The 12,391-nt window shown below is 32.2% G+C and overlaps 1 protein-coding gene and 1 long non-coding RNA gene across 4 annotated transcripts; both read right to left on the bottom strand.

Moving 5' to 3' along the window:
• Positions 1 to 332: 332 nt before the first annotated feature.
• LOC115959248 lies at positions 333 to 3,389 on the bottom strand. Its single transcript, XR_004084810.1, has 3 exons — positions 3,239 to 3,389; positions 1,841 to 1,902; positions 333 to 523 (listed from the first exon to the last, which is right to left on the bottom strand). It is a non-coding gene; the product is annotated as an uncharacterized LOC115959248 (long non-coding RNA).
• Positions 3,390 to 6,409: 3,020 nt separating this feature from the next.
• On the bottom strand, positions 6,410 to 10,363 carry LOC115959709 (silicon efflux transporter LSI2-like). Of its 3 annotated transcripts, none has more exons than XM_031078224.1 (4): positions 10,284 to 10,363; positions 8,497 to 9,731; positions 8,160 to 8,349; positions 6,410 to 6,813 (listed from the first exon to the last, which is right to left on the bottom strand). In XM_031078224.1, exons 2-4 carry the CDS (start codon positions 9,631 to 9,633, stop codon positions 6,551 to 6,553), a joined length of 1,590 nt encoding a protein of 529 aa, XP_030934084.1. In that variant the 5' UTR covers positions 9,634 to 9,731; positions 10,284 to 10,363; the 3' UTR covers positions 6,410 to 6,550. The 3 variants fall into 3 exon arrangements, with proteins under 3 accessions (XP_030934084.1, XP_030934083.1, XP_030934082.1); XM_031078223.1 differs by lacking the exon at positions 10,284 to 10,363 and adding an exon at positions 10,204 to 10,269; XM_031078222.1 differs by lacking the exon at positions 10,284 to 10,363 and having other exon boundaries at positions 8,497 to 9,963.
• Between the last annotated feature and the right edge of the window lie 2,028 nt (positions 10,364 to 12,391).

The raw sequence follows: 12,391 nt of genomic DNA, 5'->3' as shown, positions 1-12,391 counted from the left end.
ACTTTCAAACCTTTTGGGAACTTCAGTTATACCTGATTATATAAATTAGTTGAATTTTCGCACAATATGGTGTAATTTATTATCAGTTTTCTCTAATATTTCAATAATTTTTGCCAAGAATCTTGTCACATCCCAAACTTGATACCCGGATTTGTGACCATGACCGGCATGCTAATATCAAGCTTAAACCTAATATTAACAAAAGCCAACTTAACTTTTACAAAAGCTTCCCTCTTTCTTTTCATGCTTGTTTCTTTACTTCTTGATATAACTTATCACTTGATATTCAGAGCGTTTACACTATACTCAAAGTTAACATAATCCACCAGTTATTCAAATTCGGAATTTCACATAATACATCTCTTAATACTTTAAGGTACACACTTTCATTAGATCCTAAAATAAACAATACTACAAAGCTAAACATCAAATTGCTAAATTGGGATTCCTACTTTTAAAACTAAAACCATCCCCTTCCAAAACTTGACTAAGGCTCCCTTTGCTCCAAAATAAAACCTGTCGACTGAAAGAGTGGAAGGGGTGAGCTACACAGCTTAGTAAAGGTAAGATACATAAGAATTTAACAAGAATGCATGTAAATCAAATCTTTTCATTTTATAAATGTTTAGATAGGAGAACATCTTTTCATGCATAGTATTTTATACTATAACTTATACACTCTTCATAGGAAAATAATTGTTCTCCCTTTTCTTATTAGAATAATATTACTAAAACCTTTCAGATTGAATTTCTTTAATTTCTTACAAAGTCACCAAATATAATATTGATTGTTTAAAATCATATACATACATACATACATACATATATATATATATATATATATATTCTTGTTACAAAATAATCTTTTTAACTTAAATAAGATAATTGTTAACATTTTTTTAAACTAGAAACATCTTGACGAATAAAAAAACTTTTCTTTATAAACTTATTCTCATAAAATAATATAACTTTCATAGTCATAAAACTTAACGTTTCATAAGTAATAGATATCTAATAACTTTTTAACATAAATTTGTACTTTTATCAGAAGCTTTATTTTTATAGAACAGTAAAACATTTTCATCAGATTTTTTATCTTTAAAGCACAACAGAACTTCATAAACTTTTATCTTTAAAGAACAGCTTTTCTTTTCATCAGAAACTTCTTCTTTTCATGGGAGCTTTCAATTTTTCATAATGCATTTAAACAAAATCATTCTCTCATGATCAATAACATAATATAGCTGTTCATCACATATTGGTTAGTCTATATCTAATAAGTTTGTACTTGGTGCATGTGCACAACAAAGAAGGCCTCATCATATTTTGGTGCCCTTGTGTGTATAATATTGTCCTCTTTTGGAGGCCTGATGGCACATCCCCTTAAGGTTTTGTTCCTCCCCGCCGTCCATACACATTGGGGAGAAGGCCTTGTTCATATTAGAGTTATGGGCAGCCTCATTTCCTCCACTTTAAATGGCTAAATAGATAACATTTTCCATGGAAAGCCAGTAATTAACCTTTACTGGCCGAGTTTAGATCACTAGAGAACATAACCCGAAAACATTTCATACTTATATATCATACTGAAATTTCTTATTTTGCATAACATTTCATAATAATAGCATTTCCATTATTTTCTTTAAATATCATGTTCGTGGAAATTAGTAATGGCATCAATATGCTTAAATCATATACATAAGGTTTCGAAAGCTCCCGAACATATCTTTGTCTGAAACATGATTATATGTCATATCTCTAATCAAAAACCCTTTTAATACATAATATACTTTTAAATAACCTCATGACTTACCAAATGCTCATATAACTTATTCCTTACCTAAAAGCAGAGGAACTGAAAGCCTACAATCGAAGGAGCTTAGACTTGAGAACTGGTAACACCTAAACCAAATATCAAAACTTATTACTTAATATCAATTATTCCTTATCATAAACTTACACATTCATCTCAAAACCTATCTTTTAAAATCAAGGAAATCATAATCCCACCTCAACGAGGTCCCCACAAACATATTATGCACACATCAACAAATGATGTACCAAACTAAAAAAAAACCATCATTCTCATATTTATATCATATCTCCAGAGGAGCTAACTTCATTTCAAAAAGGTGCTTTGAGATTAGGGCAACAATGCATGCATAGACATAAAATCCTTTAAGCATGGTCATGTAACCATATACACTCATATGGCAGCATACAACACGTTGAACAAGCCAGCAACATGAAAAAACAGTAGAATGGTTTAGAATCTCTCCTTTATAGTACTAAACCTTGAACCAAGTTATACAAATTTTATCTATGATCCATACATACCAAATGATAAGCATATTAATTTATAGCTCATAAGATTCACCCAAACTTTAGAATTAAATCCTCAAAGTTAGAGTTATCATTTACTGTTTATTGTTCATTTTAGCAGTATATGCCTCATTTGTAAAATACAAATGGGCTATCTAAACACATCCAATCTTCATTAAAATTTACAAAGCAACTACTCTGGATGTCTAGTAAATACCATATTAATTTCAAAGTCAAATCATGAAAACATGATTTACTAAAAATCATACAAGACAATGCGCTCAAATCTATCCTGACAGAATTTCATGTAAATTAGAAATTAAACCATTATTTTTATATTAATCTAAATGCTGTGAGACCACTTACATTACAATCATATGTGTCTTAGCATTCATAAGAACTACTCCTAGTATCCTAATTCATTGTATACAATTTAATACATAATTTATCATGCGTAAACACAGAATCTGTCACAAAGGCAGCTTTGAAACATTTTTTTGTAAAATCATACAATGATTGCAAATAGTCTTATTATCATATGAGGATTTTTATACACTCATTAGACATGTTAGAAAACACTTGCATACAATCGTTTAACCATTTATAGCAAAATTAAATACAACAAAAATCCCAGTAGTAACATCAAAAGTACTCATCCTAAATTTTTCTTACTTAATCATATACAATCATTATTTAGTAAAAACCCTAATCTACCTTCAACAAATTACCAACACAGTTTCAAAGCTTCTTAAAACAGCATATATATATATATAAACCTACAAGTTCATAATTTCCTAATTTCACAAACCACAAATTTTAGCTTCTAACAATCATATTAGAGAACATAGAAGTGAAACTAAAGCAAACCATACCACCATTAAAATACCCATAACAGAAAATAAACATATATACTTACCCACAACTGAAGTTGAAACTTTAGTAAGAGTTTGATTCCTTCTTAGAGAAAGATATATGGTTTCAGTGAGAGAGGGAGGACTGTTGGTGAGAGGTAAGGTGCTGCCATGGGGGAATAAGGGCAGAAGAAGGAAATAAGAACAAAGAAAAAGGATTAGGGAAAGGAGAATTAGAGTTGAACCTTCTGGTGTAGTCAAGAAAAGATAAGGGAGAAATGGATTGTGGGTAGGGCACGTGTAATGCTAAGAGAAAAGGGTTGATGGGTCACCCTTTAAACTTTTTTAAAATTACTTTCCACCCCCTTTATAAGCTTATATTCTATAAAGACCCAAACTATAAAATAACTTGGCATATAAACTCTTACCTTAAACACTTAATTAAACACCAACAAACTATATATCTAATAACTTAACCACTTAATATAGTTTTGTACATAATTAGTATATATTTATAATACAATTAGCCATTCAATTATATACAATCTTTACAATTCTTATTCAAAGGCATTATAAAGTTATATGTTTATTAAATACTCTTCTATTAATTATAGAAAGAAAGTGGCTTAAAATAATAATAATTAACCATTCAAACACATAACTTAACTATAAAGTTGGGTCAGGGTGTTACAAATCTTGTAGTTTAACTGATTGATACCTTATTGTGTTTCCAACATAGAAATCGAGGGTTCAAATCCTCACCCCTAACTATTGATATATATATATATATATATATATATAATTCAATAATTTTCCTTGTAAAAAAGTGTGTGTGTGTTTTTACGAATTGAAAATTGCATGATATAGTAGTTAATATAGATAGGCATGTTTCATGCCTACTAAAATTGAAAATATCCTTAAAAAATATTTTTTTTAAACATTTTTTTGTTGTGTTTTTTTTGCCCCCTTTTTGTTGGACGCTATTTCAATTGTTGCAAAAACAACTAAATTTGATCAAGAATACCATATTTCAAATTAATTTTTTCCCACATAAAAAAAAAAAAAACCAACTGTTTCACATATAAATCTTAGAAAAATGATATTAAAATTTCATTATGCTTAAAATAATTAATATAATAAAATAAACATATTTATTTTATTAGTAATTTTTCTAATTACATAAGGGAGTTAGAACATTTAAATGGTTAAGATTAATATTAGCAAATTCGTAAATATTTAATTTTTATGGCTTTTGTGTCAATTGTTATTAAAGCAACAAAATATGATATTTAATTTTTATGGCTTTTGTGTCAATTGTTATTAAAGCAACAAAATATGAGGAAGAATGTCATATTCTAAATTTATATTATAATTGCAACTAAAAATGATTTCTTTTATGTCAGTTCACACCCTATCCATTTTTTTGTTCATAAAAAAAATATAAAAGAATTGTGCCACATCACACAACCTCATGTTGAAAATTTATTGATTATTAACTTTTTTGATACAAGATAGAATTTCTACTCTAGCCTAATCTAAGTGTATATGTATGTAAAACTCTTTCCTGGAGACTTGAACCCCGACTCTTGCCCCCCACACCTCATAAATATTTATACTTGTGGAGTCACTATCGCACCAAAGCCTTTCCTCTAATATTAATAATCTAACAAAAGCCATATGTATTCTATAAACTTTACTGTTTCTTTCTTATCCTTAATATTAGATTAAAATAGTCATTGCGATGTAAATAATTTAAATATTATTAATACTATCAGTGATACTTAACCAATACATATATTAGTGGTGACAGTTGAAAAAACCGATTTTGACTCTTTAAGTGTTCTAATTAGTGGATTGACTCTCACTTGTATACAGAATCAAACAATAATAGTTTGCTACCACAATAGTGAAGCAATCACAAATATGTCACCACAATCTAAACCCATTAAAATAAAGAATAAAGTAGCATTAGGATTTGAACTCTAGACTTCTTCTACACAAACGAACTCATCCACACCCATTATGAACTCTAGTAGGTTTGTGAGCTTACTAATAGAGGGTGACAATTTCTATGGTTTCAATGGAATAAATTTAGTCTCACAAGTTGGGTTCTTAACATTGAACCAACATGGGAAGTTTTTTGTTTAGAATAAGAAGAAAGGCACATTTAGTCTTTAGATCTACTTTGTATAGCAAATATCTTATCTTAAAATTTGTGTCTTAGAGGGCATTTAAAGGTAGGTTAAGAATCATCACTTCAATAAGTTTTTGAGTCAAGTTAAAGACTAATAGCTATGTAATTTACTTGAGCGATGGTTAAATGAGAATCATGTAAATTTTTGCCTGACTTCAACGATTGCTCAATCAAGTCCTAACTTTGCTTGTGCAGGCCTTAGGAACTTTAACTCCTTGATGCAATTCATTACACAAACTCTTACCTAACTAGATTCTCAAAAAAAGAAAAAAAAGAAAAGAAAAAAGAATTAAATAAATAACTTAATAACATTAAATTCAACTCTCCTAACACATAATTTTTCATTTGGAAGTTGCCAATACTAAATCCTAAACTATAGTAATTGGTATCCACATTGTTAGTATACTAAAGTTTTAAACAAATTGAATGCTAATGTTAACTGTGTTTATCAATTTTATATTTATTTTTTATAATTTGATAGTCCAACGGGAAAAGAGAGATTTAAACACTGGATACATTCATTAGAAACATTAAGAAGTACTAATTGAGCTATAAACTATAGGACTCTAGGCTATCAGTTCTTGAATATGGTTAAATGTTATCTTACAACAATTAACATTTCAAATTGACCTCATATAATTAAGTACTATAAAATAAACAAACTATAATTTGTTTAGATTTCTCAAAATATAAGTGACTAAGGCCAGAATTAGTATTACAAGATCGAATTGGAATTTGAATATATAATTATAGTAGTCTGAATTCAGAAAGGCTTCTTCTTTCTAAACTTTGACCTGTTTGATATTTTTATTTTGTTTTTCATTTCCGACGAACATGCATATGTCTATTTATGAGATGTACATCCTTATTTTGGTAGACTGAAAAAAAAAAGAAAAAAAAAAGGTAGAATTCTTTTGCAATAAAAGAAAAGGAAGAATTGAACAAACACTGAGCTGGTCAAACTAATAGTATAAACACGCAAGCGATGTACAATTCACCCCATTGTTCTGTGGATGTCTATCTGAAATAATCACTCAGCAACTATTGAAAAACGTTATGATTAAATAGAGATTAAGAGAAAAACAACATTTGTTAGCTTTGAATTGCTCAAATGTCGAAACAATCTTCCTCTACAAAATTTATTACATAAAAACATTGTGTGTCATGTGTAAGAGCATCAAAATCATCTTATAAGTGTCAAACCAATGGCAGTGACTATAAGAGTTGAGGGGACTCCAAATTTGAGATGGCTCCAAAAGGATAAAGTGTACCCAAGTTCGGGAGCTCGGCGAGCCTGCTCACACACGATTATGTTGGCAGCTGATCCCAATAATGAGAGGTTCCCAGCTACTGTGCTGACCCAAGCTAAGATTAGCCATGCCTTCTTCTCATTAGCTGCAGAAACTGCAGCTGCCGATACTGCCACTCGTGCTCCAAGAAAGAGAACTACACAATATTAACATGAGTTATAGGAGCTCTAGTGTAAATAGTTTTAAAATGGCCTTTATGATGCCGAATAATGGCTTACAGCAGACAAACAATTTATCATAAATCAACAAAATGTTGGGGAAAAAAACGAAATGAAAGAAATGAACATTAACGTGAACCTCAAGAATGTTCATAACAAACGGAATACAGCATCAACTTAGAGATGTTTCACCAAAATCATTAGATACTTTTTATATAAAAGAAAAACCTAACTAGTCTATTAAGGATCCATAGGTGATCCCAAAATTTTGGGACTAAGGCTTTGTTCGTTGTTCTTGTTGTTGTACATGAAAGAAAAACAATTCTTAATCAGAGATGCAGAAAGAAAGATTAAACCACAGTACTAGGCTACCAGCTCATTTATGAAAAACAATCTCACAGATTCAGTGCAAGAGCATCCCTTGTTCCCTATATTATGTACAGAAGGGCCATGGATAACTGAAAGCCTTGTCAACTCACAGTTATCATTACTGGTATAAAAATCCCTTTGTTACTGAAAGGAAATTTTCCTTCTAGCACAAACTGCAGAATGTTTGTTGTTTAATTGAATGCTATGGCAGAATTCTGAGGGGGTAAGCATATCCAAAAATTGTTTATGGTTTTACAAAATGTCAATTGAAAACAACAACTTGGTGAGAAATGCTGTTGTCGTTGCAATTATCCCGAGACTTTGAGAAATGACCCAGAAGGGTGCCAGTTTGTGTACAAAGTGAATTGAAAGACAATTCTTAGACTGAAAGACCTGTTCAGTAAAATGGTGGTGTACTATCAGCTTGAGTAAGATTTGAACATGCATGAGAAAGGTTAATGTCAGTTGTATCAAGTATTTTTTTTTTGAGAAGTGAAATTGGGAAGAATCTTGAGAAAGGTTAATGTCAGTTTGTCTCAAGTAGAGAAAGGATAAGAAGTGAAAACCAGAAATATGCAATTAAAAAATAAAAACTGGGAATACTATGATATCCCGAAGAGATAATCTGTATGCAAAGTCCAAATTATACACTAACATATTCCCCAGAAATCTAAAGACAGCACAACAAACTTATATGCATCCCAATGTTGAATTAGTCTCTGTACAGCTTGAAATTCTAACAAGAAAGCTTGACAAACTCGTTTTATTCAATAAGGAAAAAAGTTGTTTAAAACGGACTTACATACAAACAAGTGTTAGCCTAAAAAGCTAATTTCATCTGACATGTCCAAAAAAAAAAATAATTATGAAACAGATAATAGGAGAAAAGAAAAAAAAAAAAAAAATATATATATATATATATATATATATATATGGAAGAAATCCATCAACATACCAGTTGGTACATTTGAAGCCAAATTTGACATGAGAAGTATGACAATGGCGAGCATTGCTATCCCACTAACACGATCGATTTTTGAATAGGGCTCTATAAAGACCCATAGAGTATTAGGGATTCCCGTTTTGTTAAAGCCTTCGACTGTGATAAACATTCCACAAAAGAAAACTAACAGAGAATAGGAGACCTGGCAAAGAAGAGAAATAAACTTGACGTATAGTAAACTCTCCAACAAGCAATCAATGGTCATAATCACCAACAAGTTATGATTTACAGTTTTTTGATAGGGAAAAAATAATTTAAAGGTAGAAAGCAACGTGTTTGCAGATTATACCTTTTCAAGGCTTGTCCTAGCATCCCTGAAATCAAGAACCATAAGAGCAAGCGCAGCAGTAATTGCAGTCCACGACATATTTAGACCCAGAAGCAAAGCAATCAACATTCCTATAGTAACAAGGTAAACACCTGATTTCCACAATATTTTTTTCCATCTCGTGGTCAATGATGCAACTCTCTTTGAAGGCATTGTTTCCTCCTTTACCTGAGAAGATACATCATTTGCTGCCTCTTTTGGTGCATTAGAATTTCTTGCAGACTCCAATGTGCCACTAGGAACCCCTTGGATTTCATTCGCACTCGGAATTGATCGGTTCCTAAGGTTCTCAACCTGTCCCATTGGAACACTCATGCCAGGAGAGCTTTGCACAGCCATAACTTCCCATCTAGAGTTCCATTCCGGAGAATTGAAGGATGTAAAATGTGACATTGTGGCTGGTGAAAAACGATGAGAATTCACTTCCTCCTCTGCAAGAAGTTCTACAGCTATATCTTCCTCATCCTTTTCAATAGATAACAACTTCCAGTACATACATAGAAGAAGTAGGGCATTGACAATTACACCCATGATCATTGCAGGGAGAATTCCTTTTAGAAAATTTCCAAAAGATATCTTGCTCTGAACGGCTATAACCAAGTTTTGGGGGTTGCCAATTGGAGTTGCTGCCGACCCAATATTTGCACTAGAGGCCAGGGCAAGAAGGAAAGGATGAGGTGGGAGATTATGTTGCCTTGCAATTTTCAAGACAAATTCAGTCAAAACTACACAAGTGGTATCATTAGTAAAAAAAGCACTTGAAATGGCAGAAATCAGGCAGACTCGACAAATTAAATCCTTTGCCCCTCTACTCTTCCATGAGAGCAACTTTCCCAAGTACTTGAACATATCTGCCCTTTCAAGATATACACTGACAACCATTGTCCCAAAGAGAAGACCAAGGATTTGAAGATCAATTGCAGCATATGCTTGATCTGCAGTTATGACTTGAAATATGACCATTAGCATGCCCCCCAGGAGGGACCCTGCAGTTCTCCCAACTGGTAGAAAAGGAACAGCTGAGAAAACCGCCAATACCCAGAAGATTGCAAAAGCAATTGAGCCTAGAACCACTTTTACAGGAGAAGCCAAAGCCATTTTTGCTGCTCAGCGAGAGAAAATCTTGTTGTTAATGAAATTCCCTAGCTGATGCCATATTATTGCAACATCTACATGCAAGAAAAGAAATACCCTGGCTAGAAAAAACCAATTAATTAATTTAAACTGTGTTTCTGAAGTTATTCATTCAATGCAATATCATGATATTTAAGCTACAAGATAACAAAATTCATGGAAGAACAGTGAGCAAACAGCTAGAAGGCAAATAGTAAGCGTATAACAAGTGCTAGGAAGATAAGCAAGTAAAGTTGTTGCAGCAATTAATAGATTATAAGGAATAATAAAGTAACAGAACATTCAAAATCAAGAAATGTTAAGGGATTGGGGAGTTCAACTAATACTAACTAACAATATAGACTCTTTTTTTTTTTTTTTTTTTTTCCTCCTTTGTTCTTATTTTTCTAGAACTTCTTAAGAGAAGAAGCCAGAATTCAAATAGAAAGCAGAATCTAGCCAAATATGATACTTTGTATCTATTGCAATACCATAAATCTTGATATTAACAGAAGGAATTATTCGACTATTTTCAAGAAATGTCACTTTCATTACCATCTCAGTAAGATTCCAAGGTAAATCTCGAAAAACCAGAAATTCACAAATTCTCAGTGCAAAGAATTGTAAAAGCATACATTGATATGAACCCAATAAAGCGCCACACGTATGATCAAATGCAAAAATATCAGACTGGCTCTTTGCATGACCCCACAAGGCATGCAACTTGATTCTTGAACCAAATATGCTGGGACCCACAGCCATTTCAGTCAATTTCTAAGCTTAAATCTCAACCAAATATGCTGGGACCCATGGCGGCGCTACACTTGATCTTAGCCAAAAGGCCGAGAAAAGTATTAGGCGGCGCTACACTATTCTTAGGGGGTTCAATGAACCCCTGACTTCCCCCCCCCCAAAAAAAAAAAAAAAAAAAAAAATTATATATAATTATTTTTTAATAGATTATAAATGAACAATAACTGGTTCATTAACAGGTGCTGGCCGGCACATGTTAATAAAGTCCTTAGTTTAATACTATAATTTTTTTCTTAAAAATACATTTGCACACCTTGACTTAAATTTTACACATCATTATTATAAGTGTGGGGATCGTTCGATTGATGGGCCCATAGGATTCAGAATGGGTTCAGGATTGTTGGGCCAGTGGCCCATCGGAGGCCATATACCCGTCCGAGGACACCATAGTCCTCGGCAGAACGCGTCCGGGGACGATCGTGTCCGAGGACGATCAGGACGTGGTCTCGTTGCGATCAAATCTCAGAATTCAGTCATCTCAAAGGATAGAGTAGCCAACTAAAGATGAAAGAGATAAGACAAACAAATATCTGAAGCTACAGCTACCTCCGCATTAATGACCTCTCAACCAACTCTCTGGCCGCATTAATGTGGAGGTGATACCTGAACAGTGGGGAAGCAGCCTTACAGCTGCCAAAAGGAAGTTCCAGGAGGTGCCCGACGGGATAGAAAGAAATCCTCCGAACCCAACCTACACGTGTGCGGCGAGGATGGAACGCAAAGGGAGATATATAAACTAAAGGAAGAACATGAAAAAGGGGGGCGATCAACAAAAAAAGAGAAAGAGGAAGGAAAAAACGGAGAGAACGAGAGAGAAGAAAGGAAGAAGGAAGAGAGAGAGATTCGTACTAGTCACTAAAGAAAGACGTTCGTTTTACCAACTCTAAAACCTTCAACGGGCTTGAGGGTAAATCTGGGAGGGAGATACCACAGTTAACCTAGTTCTTTACACCCACGCTCTACAAATCATATTGTCTGGGCCTTTTACGTACGAACCCAATACTGTTTAGGTTCGTCACTAAATTGTGTCCTTACAATAAGTATTTTCAACTTTAAGAATAAAAAGTAAGTGTTTGTGAATGGTATTTGACACTATTTTTTATAAATTTATATTATGTGTGTGAGTGTGTCTAATATTGATTACGTATATTACTTTTTGTTATAATATTATTTGTGTGAATTATGATGTGTGTGAATGTTTGTGTGTGCATTATAATATAAATATATATAATTTAATAATTAGGAAATAGATATGGTTTGTTACATGTGTGTATATTGTTATCATGTTATAATAATTTTTTGTTATAAAGTTAGTAAAATTCAAGAAAAAAAAAAACGTAAAGTTAGTGATTGTCCAAGCATTTGATTGGTTAAGTAGACACTAGTGTACAATTTTATATATGAATGAGTGTGGTTGTGTGCGCCAATAATTAATAGAAAGCCAATGAGTTTAGTTTAGTTATTTAGTTTAAAATATTTTTATAAAAACAATAACAAATAGATAATAAAAATTGTATAAAAATAAAAATGTTAGATAAATTTAATAAAACAAAATGATTATAGGCTCATAGCTACCCACATTGGCAATAGATACTTATAATGAACCATCATATAACAATTCAAAATTTGAATACTTGTAGAAGGAAATTGTAAAACTTCATGTATTTTTTTTTGTCGATAACTTGATATATTCAAATTCTTTTTTTATTAAAATTTTTTAATGACCCCCTAAACAAAATTCCTAGAGTCACCACTCGCCATGTGGCAAGTTGTGACTAATGAAGGAGTGTCCCCACATGGCCCACAAACACTTCTTCACCAGTCATAACTCACCACGTGATGAGTTGTGGCACAAAATTGTGCCATTTTTGGTGGTCTTAGCACAACTCCAAAAAAATTCCACAATTATTGTCACAACTTGTCACATGAC

This window comes from Quercus lobata, chromosome 9, assembly GCF_001633185.2.
Source record: "Quercus lobata isolate SW786 chromosome 9, ValleyOak3.0 Primary Assembly, whole genome shotgun sequence".
Lineage (NCBI taxonomy): Eukaryota > Viridiplantae > Streptophyta > Magnoliopsida > Fagales > Fagaceae > Quercus > Quercus lobata.
This window is presented reverse-complemented; position numbering and strand designations above follow the sequence as displayed.

Excerpts from the sequence above, each read along its gene's own strand:
- LOC115959709 (XM_031078224.1), bottom strand. The coding sequence starts at position 9,633 with ATGGCTTTGGCTTCTCCTGTAAAAGTGGTTCTAGGCTCAATTGCTTTT. Across the intron at positions 8,350-8,496 it reads CTAGGACAAGCCTTGAAAAG|GTCTCCTATTCTCTGTTAGT; the intron begins GTATAATCTGCA and ends CTTCTTTGCCAG. Across the intron at positions 6,814-8,159 it reads GGCTTCAAATGTACCAACTG|TTCTCTTTCTTGGAGCACGA; the intron begins GTATGTTGATGG and ends AATATTGTGTAG.